This window comes from Phoca vitulina, unplaced genomic scaffold (genome assembly GCF_004348235.1).
Source record: "Phoca vitulina isolate PV1807 unplaced genomic scaffold, GSC_HSeal_1.0 scaffold8, whole genome shotgun sequence".
NCBI classification, from domain to species: Eukaryota; Metazoa; Chordata; class Mammalia; order Carnivora; family Phocidae; genus Phoca; species Phoca vitulina.
This window is the reverse complement of record NW_022589711.1, coordinates 59,777,469-59,796,850: the sequence shown is the minus strand read 5'-3', so window position 1 is coordinate 59,796,850 and position 19,382 is coordinate 59,777,469. Positions and strand designations below refer to the sequence as shown.

Here is a 19,382-nt window from a genome sequence, read left to right as displayed (position 1 = left end):
TTGAAAAGTACTTTTTTAGACCAATCTTTGGTCCCTAACCTATTTCACAAATAATTTCCATATAACCTCAAGGTCAATTGGCTGACTCTCATTAGTGTGTGTGTTGGGGGGGGGGTGGCTACAGCTCATAGAGAAGGTGTGGGTTGCTGTTACAGATCTATAAAACCCTACAAATGTTGGACTCAGCCTTCATAAGTCCTCACTTTCTACTGTTTCTCCTGAGTGCTCTATATTAGCCAACAAATTCATCCAGTGAGAGATCCACGATGGAAATCTTAAGGTATCTTCAATATCTTCTTTCCCTCTCTATTAAATCTCTCCCCTTTCTTCTCACCTTGACCTACTCCTCATTCATCACACTTTCTGAGACAGTCTCGTGTGTTCTAAGCACTGGGGAGGACATCTGGATTAATTGGTATAAGCTCTGCCCATCTCCCTTTTCCTGTCATTAGAAGGTTCTTAACACTGGAGTCACACCTAGACTGTGACACCTGCTGGCAGCTGGTCCACTTGCCTGCCTTCTAGTCTACTCTTCATTGCCATACCAGAGTCATCTTTCTAATACATAGGTGCCCTTCCTGGCAACAACTCCTAACCAAAGCCTTTAGCAACCTGTTCCAGTCTACCTCTCTGGCTTTCTCGAACCATTCTCAGAATGGCCTATTCCCCTTCAGACTTTTGAGACTTTATATCCTTCCCCATCTTGACTGCCCTTCTCTGTCTTATCCACCTTTCAAAGTTGTATTTATTTTTCAAAGTTAAATTCAAATGACATCTCCTTTATAAAATATCCCCAATATCGTTGTTAGGAACTGTTCCCTCTTCTGCCTTCTAACACGTTATATTTCTTTTACTGGACATATGTCATTCTTCTCTACATTATAAATTATTTGAAATATGTAGTTTCGCTCATGAAACTTGTAAGTTTCCTGAGTTCAGGCCCCATGCTAGAATCGTTTCCATATGACCCATAGCAGTTGCTTTAATATATATTAAATGGAGCTGAATAAGACACCCAGGTTGGACCAATGAAATATTTTAGTCATCTCAATTTTTTATTGGTCAAAGAGCAAAGTCAACAGTGGTCTTAAATGTTATTCTCTTCTTTTTCATATAGCTCCCTCAATGAAAGTACATTCTGATAGATTAATATAATCACACTCTTACTTCACTAAGTTCTGAACTCTATATTAGCCTAAGAGTTCTATAGCCACCTTAATGAGCTCTCCTTTATTCCAGGTCTTTATGAACTATGAATATAGCTTCTGGGCCAGTGTGACCAAAAATGCAATCCTTATACCACCTGCATTCTAGGTACCAAATTAAAAATTTTAAATTTAAAAGTTAAAAATTCAGATTCCTGGACCATATTCTGGCCCTCCTGAGTCACAATCTGAGGGTAGAGACTGAGAATCTGCATTATTAATAAGCTTCTCAGGGCTGCAATACATAGGAAACCTTGATAATCTTGGTTCTAGAAATTCTTCAGAAAGCTTAGATGGGGGCTGCCTCAAAGATTTGGTGGATTTTCTGAATGACCAGACTTCAAGCATCATAGAGGGTGAACACTGAAATGTGCTTATAGTTTATATAGTTCTCCTGTTGAGAATCAGAGGTAAATGAAAGCTTTGGGGATTCAAAGGAGTGAGAAAACAAGGAACTGAGTTTGGGCCTGATCAGCTATCATTTGGCAAAACAGTACACATTCAAGATTAGGAGAACCTATTCTATTTAAGACCTGAATCTGACCGTCCTTCAGCTACTTTTCATCTTTTACACAGAACATTCTATCTATAAACATGGGATTAAATGGGAAACTAAAATTACTAAGAACCTGCTATATATGAGGCTTCATGCTAGGTACTCCCCATATATTCTCATGTTTTAAATATTTTTATTTTGATTTGTTAACATTATCATTGTTATTGAAGTCATATAGTTCTCATTTAATCAACCACCTGTGAGGTTGCGTTTCCCCATTTTGCAGAAGAGGAAATTTAGAGTATGAGAGATTAAGTCAACTGATAGTTAGGCAGATTAAGTAACTGATAGGTTATAGGTAAATAGATTAAGTTAGATAGATAAGTAAACTGTTAGATTAAATAAACTACGAGTTTCAAATCCCCATTCCACCATTTGCTAGTTGTGTGACCCTTAGGGAAACTTACTTAACTTCTCAGAGTCTCAACAGCATCATGGATAAAACAAGGGAAACATCAGCTTCCTCAATCTTCTTCCTCAAGGTATTGATGAAATCGGGTACATAGAGCACACAGCACAATGTCTGGGCCTCATCAGTGTTAGCAACCTTTCCCTCACCTCCCCATTCTGTAACTTACTGCCTTGGCTTTTTTTTTTTTTTTCTTTAATTTTTATGAAGGAGGCTGTTTGCTTGCAAGCCTAAAAAGTCCTCTGCTATGCTAAAGCCACATTAACAGGTGCCCAAGAACAGTTTGTTGGTGCTCACAGCCAGTAGCTCAGCCTTTATCCTGAGGGTTCACATTCATGAAAAAGGAATTTTCATCAGCCTCTGGCCTCTTTCCAGCTCTGAAGAGGCTGTGATGCGAGCAGCCTGAGAAAGCAGCTCCTGTGAGTCATGCTTTCAGCTTCCAGCTGGTGACGTAAAGGACCCGAACCAGCCACATCACCACTGCCAGCAACCACAGCGAATCTCCTCCATGGCTGGGCTTTCCTAGACCACGTCAGTGAGTCTAGCGCATGGCCGCACGGCTGCCAGACGGCCCAAGAGCTCAGCCAGCTTACGCTCCTTCCAACCAGTAAAGCAAGGATTACTCCACCTGAGAAGACAGGACGCCTTTTTTGGAAATGAGTTCCCTGATGACGATAAATTCATAGCATGATTTTGTTGTAGTGAGTATCAGTGAATGTAGTGGCAATCATGAGTGGTTTTGGTTTATTTCCTTTTTTTTTTTTTTTTTTTTGGTCTGTGAGCATTTACCCAAGGAAGGCAAGGTGGGGTATTTATCACAATGTTATGATTTGCGCTGTGATTTCATCTTTGCGGTCTAGGCCTCAGGTCAAAGATGTCAGGAGTGTCACCAGAGTTAGATGTTAGGCATTCTGGTCATCTGTCCTGGACAGTGGCCACAAAACACAAGCAGCAATGATTGTTCTTGATGTTAGTCAAACTCCCTGCCCCCCTTCTAATAAACCATGCATCACACAGACATGAATCTAAATCTTTTTTTCTAACCTACCTTTTTTTTTTTTTTTTACTAGTTTTCTAACATATTTTGGAATGACGATTTCCCTAGTTATACTACCTACCTTGTCAAACGCTAATGGCATTTATTGGTCCTGAATTGATTTTTAAGTCTAGGATTTGGGGATTTAGTTCAAAAATCCTCTTCCTTCCTACTCATGGTCGTTCACAACTATATGGATTCTGCTCACACTTCTCATAGCCTTGGTGTTTAGAAGTAGAAGTCTGGCCAGCCTCGGTTTGCCAAAATGCTTCCTCCACTGCCTTGACTGTTAACATACATGTTGTTGCAGGAAAAGCCCTTCATTAAATACACAAACGAAGTCACAATAAGGAAAAACAACAACAAAAGCCCAGGACAACTGTAACATGGGCTTGTGCTGGCTTTCCAGTACCTATGCTGTTGGTGACTGCCTAAATATGAGGGAGCCAGCATCCTAGCAGGATGGGCCTGGAGTCTGAATTAAATAAGCAGCAAGGCCAAAAAAAGAAGAAACCGAAGTCTAGTGGTCAGAGCTTCTTGGATTCTACTCAACATGTGCCAACCCTATAGGCCTCTGATTCTTCCCCTGCCCTAGTTTCTGCATTGTCTGTATTTACCAAAAATAAAATCAAAGTAAATAATAAGTGTAGCTTATGGGAAGCTTTCATCTTAAATATCCTAAGGTCTTCCCTGAGAAAAGGTGCTTTGTGCTTACTGACTGTATTTCCTTTTTTTTCCCCAACAATAAAACAGCAGCACTCATTTTTATTATTCACACTTACTGAAATAATTCACTCGAATTTGGATTCTCTCATATGAGAATGTGCATGTACACACAACTCCTATGACATCTTTATAAAGTGTGTAGGCCATAAATATGTTGTCTAAAGATGGGCAAAGAAAATCACAGAGCTGTGAGGTAAGTGCAAATCACTTTGATTTGTGGGTTAATAGCAACAGCACGTAAGTTCAGGGGCTGGATCTGAGCTTTGGTGCACTTGACATGGCTCTCACCTTTAGAGATGAGATTCTCTGAAGCCCAGAGTACAGAGATGGGTAGGGTGATGCTCAGTTTTGAAGGTGATCACGGTTAAGCCCTTTTTATGTCACTCAATAATTCCACAGACTTCATGGATGTCAAGTCTGGCGAAGTTTCATTACATTTGCCCATTTCAAAAAATTGCTCTTTACTCTTTTAAATGGCTGATCACGACTGTGTGAAACTGCAGACTGTTACTTAACTCTGGAAGACACGGTAAAGCAATTTCTCCCACCACAGGAGATTCTGAAACAGTGATAGCAATGTCCTCGTCTGCCTAAACTACGAAAGGATAACCAAACAGACAGAAGAATGCAGTTTTCTCTCTCTAAGAAAAGTCTGCTGGGAACTCCACTTGCCACATTGTTTCTGCCTTGAGGAAGAAAAGTCTGAGACCCACTTTCTGCCTGACTCCAACATGGTCGGTGGAATGCCTGTGGGGTCCTCTATTCAGACCCATTAGGCACAGATGGTGGGCCCAAACTGTTGCTCAACTGCAAGTGACCCAGGGGCTACCGGCTTCTGCTTTCAGAACTGTTCCATTAGCCAGATACTCACTTTTTAGTGAGGCAGGGGTAAATGGACCCCTTCTAGGGTTGCTTTTGCGGCAACATATTTTTTATTTGGGTATTTAAATATAATGTTACTTTACAATTATACGGTGCTTGGCACTTTTCAATTTCCATTTGCTGCTCAAAATTAGTTTCAGATGATAGCTGTTGTTATGCCCGTTTTTATAGATGAGAAATGGAGGCTTAGAGTGGTTTCTGTGGCTTCCATGCAGGTCTGCCTGATTCCAAAGCTTATGCTTTTTTTTTTTAACTTGTATTTTGAAGTAATTATGGATTCACATAAGGTTGCAAAGAAACATACAGGGAGGTCTCATGTACCCTTCCCCCAAGTTCCTCTAATATTAATACCTTACACAAATAAAGCATAGTATTAAAAGCAAGAAAACTATGTTCACACAATTTACACAGTTTATTCAGAGTTCACCGGTGGTACACGCACGCGAGTGTGTGTAGCTCTATGCAATTCAGCCATGGTTTTTGTACATAAACCACACACTGTTCTACCAATTTTAAATATGAAGTCAGAGTATAGGGATGCACAAAATGACTTTTCCCTCAATAACATAATATCTACCAACAATTACATCCATGACCAGTTTTTCTAGTTGCAATTAAGAAGAAAGAAAAGGAACAAATCCTACAAAACTCAGCTTTTGAGAGCACTAGTCTGTGCAACATGTCTTTATGGCCACATCATGTGGAGCTATGATAGGTATGGGATAGGGGAACTTCATTTATTGGTAATTATGGCAACAATATTCTCTCACATCAGAAATCTTTAACTGTAAAAGAGAAAGGTGATCTTACTTTGACTTCAAATTTAGTCTCATCGTCTTCCTTTTCCGATGTCCCTGTATAAGTTTCCTCAGATGTCCTCTGAAGAGGAGCTAGAGAGACAAAGAAAATATGCCATTAATTTGGCAACTAAGCTTATAAATAACCCAGAGCGTATAGCCTGGCTTGGACGAGCACCTGGACTGGGTTGGGCCAACTGAATAACAAAGCTTAACTGAGCTGCTGTGGTGATTTCCGAGGTGGGAGATGAAATTGGAGGTGAAGGAGAGATGCAGAAAAGAAACAGCCCTTGACCCCAGGCATTTAACATTTGATCCAAAGAGACAAAAGTTACACACAACACCGCATGGAACATCAAACTACAACAAATCAATAAACATAATGTGGTAAAAACGAGAGGGTTTCCATCATTTCCATTTTTAAGGCTCAGCAAAAACGTCAGTTTAAGAAGTCTTCCTTGACATTCAAACTTCATGGATTCTTTTATGCACTGCTGCTTTAGCATTTATCTTTGTACTACATAATACCGCAGTTGAATGTTGCTCTTGGATTAGAAGACCAGATTCAATTCTAGATACTACATTTATTGAATATATTTTTTATTACACAGGTAGTTGATTTGTGCTTATTATAGACAATTTAAAAAATACTAAAATCTTACCACTTAAACACAACCATTTCCTTACGGTCTTCTTGAAAGTGTTCTCTCCCTCTGTCTCTCCATACACACACACACACACACACACACACGCAACCCCCTCACACTCACATAATCATACTATGATTCTATAAGAGGATGTCTATGTCTGCCCCAGCCAGAAATTGTTGCTACTCTAATAGTTGGATTCTAGAACTGATGGAACCACATTAGTGGATGAGACAACTATGTGAAGAATCAATTAGCTGAGTCAGGATGGAACGGGGCTGTCTTATTCTTGCTCTCCTCTCTCTGTCTCTCTGTCACTCTGTCTCCCTCCCCTCTTTTCCACAGAGCTCTTGTGACACCTGGGAGATATCCTTTCTTCAGGCCTCCAAGGTCATTTGGCAACAAGAATGGGACTTGAGGAGGAGAAGCCCTGGTTAGGCCTTGAGGCTTTCTAACCCAGCATTACCAGAGGGCCGCGTTGGGGATGATGGCTGAAAGGCTGATAAGTAAGTGATACTTTGAGTTCTTGTCACGGTCAACACCCTTGTATATACAATTCCCTTGGAAAAGTCACAGGATACCTATGAACAACCTAAGAATTTGAGCATTTCTAGGTCCCATGCCCAAAATGCCATCCACCTAATGCCCCCAACATATCACTCTGATTCTTATCTGTGGTGAACAGTGGCCTCCAGAGATTCCTCCCAACCCTCAGGTTCTGTGAGTCAACTGGAATCCACTTGGGCTTTCTACGGATTTTTTCATAGGTATTATTGAAATCTATAGTGAAGTGCACTGTTTGCTGCCCCTATTATATGACCACTGCAGCTACTTCATAACAATGAACAATCCTTTGGGCTCCTCATTCTCTGCCAGAGCCCTGTAAGCTGAGTGATTCTAGGCATAATAACTAGATGCTAGGAGTACGTACATTATAACTGGCAACACCCATGACTGAGAAGCACCACCCTTCCCACTGTAAGTACAGCAATGAAGTTCAAGGCTGGGGCAAGGGGCCACACTGCCAGCATTCAAGTGTTGCTCTTCCGTGTACAAGACACCCATCTATCAGAGTAATCTCTGTGCCTTAGCTTCTTCATCTGTAAAGTGTGGAAATATGAGAAAGCCTACAGTAGAGGGTTGTTATGAGGCTTAATGAGTTAATATATGCAAAGTGTTTAGATCATGGTAAACAGTACATTTTAGCTATTATTATAGCCACAAAAGAATTTTTTCACATTCCTTATAAACTTTAGAGAGGTTAAATGTTGTATACCCAAGGCACTCAGCTAACAAGAGTCAGAGCCAAGATTCCAGCTCCCTCACGTTCCTTACACTGTGAAATATAATGGTTTATCTTGGAACAGACTCAGTTACTAAGGAATCAGATAAAATGTGTTTGAAAATCCTGTTAGTGACTTGCCTGAATCCATACTCAGCAGTTACTATCCAAAACAAAAGTGCAGAATTATTCTGCAAAATGAGCAAGATGTCTGGCCAAAGTCAATGATACCTGTTCAGACATGACAAAGATCTATTTATGCTATAGGGTCATTGTCCATTATGAGATCTTGTGAAAAAATAAAAATAAAAAGAGAGAGAGAGAGAGAAACAAGCTATCATTCTGCTTTATTTACTTGTAACAAACATATATCCCTTAAAACAATGACATAGGAAAAATCACAGAAGTGAACATAATTTAGTTTTGGGAAAGAGCCCTAAATGAGAATTAAGGAGAATCAAGTCCTATTTCTAGCGATCCAAAAAGATGTCTCTATGTGTGTATCTGTGTGAGCAGGATGTGAGCATAAGTGTATTGAGTGTGCATGGTTGTGTGTGTTGAGTGTGTGTATGTGTGTGCACAGAAAATTCAAGAAAAAAATGCACTAAACTCTTATCAAGGCTGCTTCTAAAAAGTGCAATATGTGATGGGCGACAGGGGACTGTAAACCAAATGAAATGGAGAATTACCAAGACCCCATAATTTTCAGATAAATAAAAACCAAAAGAATCTGTTGTCAACAGATCTGCACAAGAAATGCATAGGAAGCTCTGTAGCCTGAAGAGAATGACACAAAGTGATGATTCAGATCTACAATAAGGAATAAAAAGAACACTGGAAATGACTGAATAAGAGAGTAGATGTAAAAGACTATATATAAAATATAAAAGACTATACATAAGCATATATCTGAGAAAAACAATGCAAAGAGGTATGCTAAGAATTAAAAAGAACACTAAAAAAAATTGCTAACCCAAAAGAAGACAGAAAAGGAGGAACAGAGTGAAAAAATGAGAAAATAAACAACAAATAACAAAATTATAGCTCTAAATCCAACTATATCAATAATTACATTGTATATAAATGGACTAAATACTCCAATCAGAAGGCAGAGGTTAACAGAATGTATTAAAAAGTAAAGACCCAATTGGGGCGCTTGGGTGGCTCAGTCAGTTAAGCACCTGCTTTCCACTTGGGTCATGATCCCAGGGTCCTGGGATCGAGCCCTGAGCCCTGCCTGGGGCTCCCTGCTCAGCAGGGAGCCTGCTTCTCCGTCTCCCTCTGCCCCCCCCACCCCCCGTGTACTCTTTTGTGCATGCTCTCTCTCTCTCTCAAATAAATAAAATCTTTTTTAAAAAAAGTCAAAGACCCAAATATAAGCATATCTTACAAGAAATATACTTTAAAAACAAAGAAATAGGAGAATGGAAAAAATATATTATGCAAACACTAAACATAAGAAAGCTGGAATGCTGGTGGCGCCTGGGTGGCTCAGTCGTTAAGCATCTGCCTTCGGCTCAGGTCATGATCCCAGGGTCCTGGGATCGAGCCCCGCATCGGGCTTCCTGCTCTGCAGGAGGCCTGCTTCTCCCTCTCCCACTCCCCCTGCTTGTGTTCTCTCTCTCACTGTGTATCTCGCTCTGTCAAATAAATAAAATCTTTAAAAAAAAAAAAAAAAAGAAAGCTGGAATGCTATATTAATATCAGACAAAATAGACTTCAGGACAAGGAGTATTACTAAAGATAAGGAGGGAAGGAGAGATGTTTCCTAATTAGAAGGGGGCCAGAATATCTGGAAGACGTAACAATTATGAACATGTATGTGCTTAATAACAGAGTTTCAAATAACAGAGTAACAAATAACATATATAACATATCCAAGAGTAGTTTACCCCAGGAATGTACAATTGTTTTAACATTTGAAAATAAATCATTGTAATCCACCATATTAACAAATAAAGGAGAAAAACTATATAATCATTTCAATAGATGCACCAAAAAGAGCATCTGAAAAAAGTCAACAATCATTCATGATGAAAACTCTCATCAAACTAGGAAGAGAAGGGAAATTCCTCAATCTGATAAAAGGCCTCTGTGAAAAACTTACTGTTAACATCATACTTTAAAGTAAAAAAGGAACTCTTTGCCTTAACATTGGGAAAAGACAGGGATGTCTGCTCTCACCACATCTATTCAACACTGTATTGGAGGTTTCGGCCATTATAATAAGGCAAGGGGAAAAAGCATAAAGATTGAAACAGAAGGTCTCTATTCACAGATGACCTGATTGTATCTTATACAGAAATATATTCCTATTGATAGTTAAATATGGTAAATTCCATTTAATATAGTTTTAAAAAAAAACATGAAATGCCTAAGACCTCTACACTCAAACCTACTATACTGCCAAATACCATATGATTTCACTCGTATGTGAAATTTAGGAAACAAATCAAATGAGCAAAGGGGAAAAAAACGAGAGAGAGGGAAACCAAGAAACAGACTCAAGCTATAGAGACCAAACTGACGGTTACCAGAGGGGGTGGGCAGGGGATGGGTTAAACAACTGATGGGGATTAAGAAGAGCACTTGCTCTGATGAGCACCGGGTGATGTATGCAAGTACTGAATCACTATATTGCACACCTGAAACTGATATTACACTGTATGTTAACTAACTGGAACTTAAATAAAAACTTAAAAAAAGAGCAAACCAAAACCAAAACCAAAAAAATTCTATACTGCCAAGAGAAATTAGAGAAGACCTAAATAAATAGTTATAACATTTATGAATTGTAAGATTCAATATTGGTATGATAACAATTCTCCCCAAACTGATCTATAAATTTAGTGCAACCTCAAGCATAATCTCAGCAGAAATTAAAAAGTGATTCTAAAATTTATATGGAAATGGAAAGGACCTAAAATAGCCAAAATAATCTTGAAAAAGAACAAAGTTGGAAGACTTAACACTACCTGATCTCAAGACTTACTAATAAGCTCTCATAATCAAGACCATGCAGGACTGGTGTAAGGACTTATCTATTGTTTTATTCTTTACAAAGAATCAATTTTACCACTGGACTGATAATAGAATCTTGTGAGCATTTTAAAGGTCCTTAATGGAGTCTATTTCATGCTGATGTTATTTGCACATTTATATTATTCCTCCTCTAGACTGTGAGTGTCTCCTTGTACACAGGCACTCAGTTTTATCTAACTCTATAAAGTCTTCAATGCCTTACTATTCCATATCTGTAGTTTATTTTAAATAATATTTGTCAAAACAACAACCATTATGCATCTTAAACAGGCACAATCTCAACCCTCATGAGCACAGATGAAACATAAGGGCACAAAGATTCCTCCCCCCAAATAACCTACCTAAGGTGCAGGGCTGGCTGGTTTTCGGTGACACCCATTTTGGGGAGGACTCAGGATGGGGGGCCACAGGTTGCACTGGGCGAGTCTGTCTGGCGGCCAGTTTCATCAGACTCATTTGCCTCTTGTGAAATATTTCCTGCACGTCGCCCAGCTTCTGCAGGACTTCCTGGGCTCTGGCCTGTAAGAACAAAAGCAAATCATGACCAGGTCACTCTGCACTGAGCATAAGGACATGAAGCTTTCCCTTTCTCCCTTCTTCCCCTCTTCCCCCAATTTCACTTCCTTCAGGTGACCCTTCTATCCATACGGAAGTCATGGCACAACTCGCCCTGCACCAGAATTGTGATTCTGCGAGTCTGCATCTCTCACTTGATGGACAACAATCATATCCTTTTCACTATTGTATCTCCATGCCTAGAACACTGCCTGGCACAGAGTAGCGCTCAGTAAATATATATTAAGCGGATAAATGTTCATGAAGCCACGTCCATTAGTAGTAGAAGAGGATGCCACAGACTATGAATAAAGGACATTAGGCCACTTTACAAAACAGGAAGGTTTCAAAATAAGAGGTGTACCCTGAATAAAGGCCCTGAAGCAGAAAAGAGTTTAAGTGTTCTGGGGGAAAGAGTTGGCTATATACTGAGGCAGGATCAAGGGAACCCCAAACACCCTAGGAGAAACATTTAAATTTTATTCTGTGGGACGCCTTCTCTATTCATGAGCAGTAAAGAAGTAAGCTGAAAAAATACCAAGGGAAAGATGAAACTCCCAGACATTCCCATAACTGACTGTATGTTCTAAGGCAGAGGTCCAAGAGAATAAGAAACAAGGCCTGGAAGTCTTCAAATTTCACCAAGGCCTAAATTTAGCTAAATACGTTTCTTCTGGCCTCTGACCTCTGGCAGATCAAGGGAAGTGGGTAGTCTCTTCTTTGTCATGCCAACTGTGACGGATGTCAGACATCTCACGTCTAACATCCGTCTCCTGGATGATTTTAGCCACCAAGGAAAGGACCCCAAATTAGAAGAGCTCAACCACCACAAGCCATGCAGGGTGCTCTGAGGATGCCTCATCCCGAAAGTACAGGCTCAGCACACACTCGGGGAGGTTGCCACATTTCGCAAGTGGAAAAGTAAATGTGTCTTTTTTTATGCGGGGCCATCTTCTGAGGGAAAGAGCCAAGAGCCCTGAGGGAGGACTGCCCTGTCAGTTACGGAACAACTGTTCACCTACAGCCTGAGGGTCCTGTCAAGGCTGACCTCTCCTCCAACATCTAGTGCTGGTCTCAGTCCTTGTGGGGTCTGAGTACAGACCTGGACGGTCCGATACAGCAACCACTAGCCACATGAGGCTACTGAGCACCGAAAATGCAGCTGGTCTGAACTGAGCTGTGCCATGAGTGTAAAACACACACTGGGTTTTGAGGACTTAGAATGAAAAAAGAATATCTCATTAATAACTTTTGATATTGGGGCGCCTGGGTGGCTCAGTCGTTAAGCGTCTGCCTTCGGCTCAGGTCATGGTCCCAGGGTCCTGGGATCGAGCCCCACATTGGGCTCCCTGCTTGGCGGGAGGCCTGCTTCTCCCTCTCCCACTCCCCCTGCTTGTGTTCCCTCTCTCGCTGTGTCTCTCTCTGTCAAATAAATAAATAAAATCTTTAAAAAAAAAAAACAAAACTTGATATTGATTATATATTGAAACAGCATTTTGGACATAGGTTAAATAAGACATTATTAAAATTGATTTCACGTGTTTCTCTTCACTTTTTTAAATGTGGCTGATAGAAAATCTTAAGTCACATATACGGCTGGCATTATATTTCTATTGCACAGTGTTGGTCTGGACTAGGGGTCAGCAAAATTTTTCAGTAAAGGACCAAAGAGTAAGTATTTCAGGCTTTGCAGACCATCTGGTCTCTGTTACGACTACTGACCTCTGATGTTGTAGCATAAAAGCACTCAGAGATAACATATACTCCGTAAATGAATGAGTGTGGCTGTGTTCTGATAAAACTTTATAAAAGTAGGTGGCAAGCAGTTTTGGCGCACAGGCTATAGTTTGCAGACCCCTAATCTAGACTAAGGCGGGGATTGTATTTAAAAGGTCTCTTCAGGGGCACTTGGGTGGCTCAGTCGGTTAAGTGTCTGCCTTCGGCTCAGGTCATGATCCCGGATCGAGCCCCACATCGGGCTCCCGGCTCAGCGGGAAGCCTGCTTCTCCCTCTCCCACTCCCCCTGCTTGTGTCCCTCTCTCGCTGTCTCTCTCTGTGTCAAATAAATAAATAAAATCTTTAAAAAAAATAAAAATAAATAAAAATAAAATGTCTCTTCAGAGAATGTGCTTCTGGCCTCAGGAAGCTCAGTTGTACAGCTGACTAGAGGTTCTGACAAAACAGCTGAGTTCAGATCCCAAAAGAAACCAAATCCCCTTATGTCAGGATTAGGCAATGTCAGTTTGTGTTTCTGGGGTGATGGTGATTAGACCTGGTGGCCAGCCCAGTGATAAGCTAGGAAACTGAGTCACAGGTGTTAAGTGCTGCACAAATATCAAGAAATCTGACCGAAAGAATGACTGTCAAATCAGTGGTGTATGGTATACAGCCCTGACGTGAGGTCAGTGCCCCATGCGGGAGCCCCCGGCTCACCACTTGGACAGGACAGGACTTGAATCACCTTTGCCCTTTTGCATCTCTCCCTTAAGATCCCAGGGTGAACCCTGGAAATGGTGAGGTGGTCAGAAGAAACCCTAAATCCCTCAGCTCAGAAGAGGGGAAAGTCTTTTTACTTGCAAATCCATTCTTCATACCACAATCAGAATTAGCTTTCCTGGAGCTAAATCTAATCAGGTAACTTCCTTGTTTAAATGCCCTGCTGGGATACAGTCCAGACTCCTCATGAAACACTGGACCCTTCATTAACTACCCTGATTTCTGTCCAGTCTAACTTCCACTAGTCCCCACCGCTACCACCAGCCTCCAGCTATGGCAGTTCCAGGAATGTTCTTGTTTCCAGTCTCTCTGCCTTTGCACCACCTCTTCCTTCTGCTAAGGTTCCCTCCCTCTGCTTTGTCTCCCTTGAAAACTCCTACCCAATCTTCCAGACCAAATTTAGGCATCTTCTCCTATGAACACCCTGACCTCCCAGGCTGAGCTGACCTTTACCTCCCCTACGTGCCCCACTGTCTCTTCCATTCCGTGCTCTTGGACCAACAGGCACTTACTGGGGACATGTTTGTCTTCCACTAAACTGCCACCCCCTTCATTATAGGGATTGTGACTTTCATTATTGTAGTCCCAGAACAAAGCACAAACTGGGTTCCCAGTGAATATTTAAAGAATTGAATGTTGCTATTTGTTACTTTGATTGCTTCATTTTCTAGACTGGTGGTGAAAGTGAACAAGGGAAAAAATCAAAACAGCAGCACCAAGAGGGTGATGGAGTAGCAATGTATTGCAGAAAAGCACTTGAAGAGCCTCAGACAGACAGGGTGCCTGCTACAAAAACAACAGTTTAATTGTAGATGTAGTTTTGATAATCACTATGTCTTAAATGTAACAGATTCAATTGTTTAGACATAGAGTACCAGTGTTTTAGAAATAAATTTTACTTCTTCAAATAGTTTTAGAATTACAGAAAAAAGTACAAAATAGTACACAGAGTTCCCATATAGACCACCCAGTTTCCCCTATCTTAACAGTTTTCATTAGTATGGTATATTTCTTACAATTAATAAAATAATATTGATTGCTATTTTTATTATTAAAATAAATTATTATTATTATTAAATAAAGTCCATACGTTAGTTAGACTTAGTTAAATTAGTTAAAACTTAGAATTAGTTAAAACTAATTTTACCTAATGCACTTTTCCCCCCAGGGTCCCATCCAGGACACATTACATGTAGTTGTCATGACTTCTTAGATTCCTCTTGGCTGTGACAGTTTCTCAGCTTTTCCTGGTTTTTGATGACCTTGACTATCTTGAGGAGTATTGGTCAGATATTTTGTAGCATGTCCCTTGGTTGGGATTTATCTGATGTTTTTCTCATAATTAGCCCAGAGCTATGGGTTGTGGGGGTAAGATCATGGAAATAAAGTGTCATGTTCATCACATCATATCAAAGTACATCATTTCTGCATGACAACACTGTTGATGTTGACCTATGTCACCTAGCTGAGGTCGTGTGTGTAAAGTAACTTCACCATAAAGTCACTTTTTGTTTCTCCTTCCCCATACTGTATTCTTTGAAAGGAAGTCACTATGTACAGACCACATTTAAGGGTTGGGAAATTATGCTCTACCTCCTTGAGGGCAAAGTAACTACATAAATAATTTAGAATGCTTCTGCACGGGAGATTAGTTTCTTCTGCCCCATTTATTTATTTATTTATTCCATCATTTATTTATAAGAGAATGGATTCATGGATATGTATTTTATACTTTGGGTTGTAATCCAAAACTACTTTATTAACTTTATTGCTCAAATTGTTCTAGCATTGGCCATGGGGGTTCTTTTCGGTTGCTGCCTATGTCCCATCACTATGGTTTGTTGTTTTGTTTTTAGTAGTTCCTTCTGGCACTACAAGATACTCTGGGATCATCTTGTATATTCCCTGCCCTAGCCCTAGAATCAGCCATTTCTCCAAGGAGCTCAGGAGTCTTTTATTGAAGAATGGTATTAGAAACCAAGATCTCAGTGCTAGATGTGCTCATTGACACTGGGGGGTGTCCGCTTCTAGGCTATCTCAATTGTCGAAATAAAAAGATACATGTGTCTGTACCATATCTACACACACATATACCTAGGAGTATTTCTACATGTATAGAGTACCAGTTTTGACAACAAAGCCATTACTTCTCAGTGGACAAAACTTTCTCTGACACAACAGGATATTTAAGTCTTATAACCTAAAATTTTACTCCAAACCAAAAGAAGAAAAGATGGGTTTGGGGGCTATTTTGATCCATTTGACATGTAGGATTTAAAAAAATATTTCTCTTATAATCCTCTCCTTCCTCCATGTTTCTGCCTATTTTCCAGAGATGGTTTATTAAGTTTTATTCATTTCCTGGTAGGTGGTATGGCCAGGAAGTTTGCTGAAGTTGTGGCCAGAACAGCAGCTGTAGCCACAAATCTCCCTGTTTGACCTAATACACTCATTTGAGCAGCTAATGGAGTTGGAGCTGGGTGAGACTATCCTGCCTTAGGAATCTGACCTGGAGCTACCAACACTGGGTCTGCAGTGTAGAACCTCCACCAGAGGGCTGTCCCTTTGTTCCCTCTGCAAGGAAGTCCTTGTGTTGGGGGAAGGTGTCTGCCTACCCATCCCCCACCCCTTACCAAGATCACACCTTACCACCAAAAGGTTTCAGGGAAAGAACATCATTAAGGTACAACTCCACATTGAGCTGCCTCCACTGTACTTGGCCCACTCTGCCACCTGCCTGCCCACTTGCTCAACAAATACGGACTGGACCTCAGGCAAAAGCTAGGCACAGGAACACAGAGATAAATGAGGCTCCTGCCCTTCAGGAGCTCCCAGTGTAATAAGCAAGACAGACATTTAAAGTAAATAAGTAGGGATGCCTGGGTGGCTCAGTCAGTTAAGCGTCTGCCTTCAGGGGCGCCTGGGTGGCTCAGTCGTTAAGTGTCCGCCTTCGGCTCAGGTCATGATCCCAGGGTCCTGGGATGGAGCCCCGCATTGGGCTCCCTGCTCCATGGGAAGCCTGCTTCTTCCTCTCCCACTCCCCCTGCTTGTGTTCCCTCTCTCTTGCTGTGTGTCTCTCTCTGTGTCAAATAAATAAATAAAATCTTTAAAAAAAAAAATTAGAGTAAATAAGTAGAATACAGTATAGTATGTAACATATTACAGCAAAGGCTCTTAGCCTGAATCCATGGATGGACTTTAGGGTATCCCATAAAATTAATTAGAAAAGTTCTATATGCTGGATATGCCCTATTTGTCACCCTACTACATCTTCTTTTCCCAGCTCTGTGTCCCAGGAAGCTGACCTCTACAGACTCTGTTGAATAGGCTCACTTGCCCATGGGCTTTTAATTGCCTTGGCCAATAGGAAGCACTACTAGGAAATCCAAAAGAGAGAGCAAGGAGAGTAGGGATATATATTCCCCCATCGGTGGTTGCATCCCTCTGGCCAAGACCACAGCCCTTACTAGCGCCTCTCACGGTCACAGCTACAGTGCTTCCTGGGTTCTCCTTTGCCCTTTACACTTATGGGTGGTAACTGCTTCCTGTTTCTTGCTAGAAGCCCCAGGGACCTTCACCATCCCTACTGGGTTCCCTAAATCCTGCCCGTATCTTGGTAAAAAGTGCCTACCTCAAACTCCCTTCAATCATTCTGAGTATGCAAGAACCCTGAAAGTATGTGAATCAGATTCTGTGACTCAAAAGAAGTAAAGAAGGTCCTACGGGAGAGATACATACAAGGTGATGTGAATCTCGGAGGAAGATGGGCTATCCATAATTCTGCTGACTTCATAGAACAGTGCTCCTCTCAAAATGCAAATCCAATCAAGTTATTCCCCTGCTTAAATCCTTCAGTGACTTCCCAGTGCTCTTAGAATAAAAACCAAACTCCTTAATGTGGCCCTTAAAGTTCTGCCTCATCTGCCCCTCTCTTATCTCACCCCAAACACCCTTCGTTTGCTCTCTGTACTCCAGCCACCCTGGCCTTTGGGTTCTGCACTTGTGCCAGCTTCCCTCCAGCCCTGTGTCCTCTGCACATGCTATTACTTCTGGTGTGGAAAGGCTCCCCCATTATCTCTACTCATTCTCCAGGACTTGGCTCAAGTGATCCCCAATCAAGGTCAAGTTCTTCTATCACATGATCCTAAATCTCTCCTTCCCAGTACTTATCTCAGCTTGTAACACATTCTTATGTTTTGTGTTTGACATTTATTAATGTCAGCCTCTCCCACTAAATTCCATCAGGGATGGAACCGTGTCTATTTCTTCTCATTGCTGTGTCCTCAGCACAGTGCATGATACATCAGAGATGCTCATGAGCATCTGGAGAGAAACGAATGACTGAAGGTGATATTTGGGTCAGACCATGAAGGGTCAGATTGCCAGGAAGCACAGAGGCTAGGATGCCACCTGAGACTCAGGAACTGGTGAGCCTGCTCAGTACATCCTACCTGGACTTTCTTAAGCAATAGGCAAAAGGCCACCCAGTGCTTCCTTTCCAACCACAAGATTAAAATAACCCAGAAACATTACCTTGACGTCAATGGTGAGTATCAACTCGAACTGGCTGTAAAACTCCATGTGGCTGGGCAACTGATACTCCTTCGCCGTACTCAGGAATGCCTCAATGTCGTTCAAGGCAACGTCAACCCCCTCTCGTGACTGGCATTTGTCTACAGCTTGGGAAGCCAAAAGGTAGATTCCTGCTTCACACCACTGGCTGACCTTTCAAAAGAAACACAGCGCCCTACACAGTTAGCCTGACCACAACTCAGCCACCACAACCCTCAGGACGCCTGAGCTTATCTGTGGTCTAGAAGGATCCTGAGACAACGGAAAATTGTTGTGGGACAGCATAAAGTTCGTAAGTCTAACCACTGCTAACACAACTCTACGGTGGACAAACCCAAACTAATTTTATGTCTGTCCATTTCTCAGGAAAGTCATCCAGTCAGTAAGAAGACTTGTATAAACATTCTTCTCTTTTCCACTGACAGTAATTGCTACATCTCCAAAAGAGTTAGGTATTCCTAAATTTGGTCTAACCATTGAGGGATGTAACCAATGACTTTTCAGTTTGCCTTCTAGGCTACTCATCTTGTATCCTAATTGATAATAAGAGCATAGGGTGACAAATGGGGCATTAGAGTGTCCCTCTTAACAAAAACACTACTTTCCTCTGTCCACATTTGCATTTACTGGCATTTGTCTGTCCTAGAGAAGCATCCAAGAATGCAAAGCTTTGTAACTCAGGATAGCAATATTCAAACTTTCCAGAATGCCGGGATGGAATCAGATAGGTGTTGAACTCTAACAATTCAATTTTTAAAAGACTTAAACAGAAAGACAGGGGCGCTTGTGCTGCCTGAATATTTATGTGGAAAGAAGCGCCAGTGCAAGTATGTCTGCATTTCCATTTACCGTGTGACCTGAAGAGCTACATAAAATAACCATACGGGGGAAAAGAGCAAAAGGGAGCACTCCAAAGTAGTTAGCTCTAAGTGGGAAAATTATGGGCAACTTCTATTTGTCTTTATTTTTTCCTTTAAATTACTTACATTGAATGTGTACTACTTTTAGAATAACAAAACATAATATATTTAAAAATTAATGATTATCTCTGTGTAGGGATGAGGAAGGGAATGGGACGTGTAGGTGTCCACAGTACCTCTTTTCCTCCTCCTTCCTACATTTTTGGATTTTCAAAATAATGTAAATCATGCTTTAATATATACTCTATAATTTTAGA

At 41.0% G+C, this 19,382-nt stretch overlaps 1 protein-coding gene across 4 annotated transcripts in view; it reads right to left on the bottom strand.

Moving 5' to 3' along the window:
* MCF2L2 (MCF.2 cell line derived transforming sequence-like 2) overlaps nucleotides 1–19,382 on the bottom strand; it is a 233,695-nt gene that overhangs the window by 105,414 nt on the left and 108,899 nt on the right. For all 4 annotated transcript variants that reach the window (XM_032407086.1, XM_032407087.1, XM_032407088.1 and 1 more), the window contains exons 12-14: nucleotides 18,167–18,358; nucleotides 10,924–11,101; nucleotides 5,625–5,704 (exon numbers count right to left, since the gene is read on the bottom strand). In XM_032407086.1, the coding sequence (XP_032262977.1) occupies nucleotides 5,625–5,704; nucleotides 10,924–11,101; nucleotides 18,167–18,358 (450 nt within the window). The remainder of the gene's footprint in view (nucleotides 1–5,624; nucleotides 5,705–10,923; nucleotides 11,102–18,166; nucleotides 18,359–19,382) is intronic.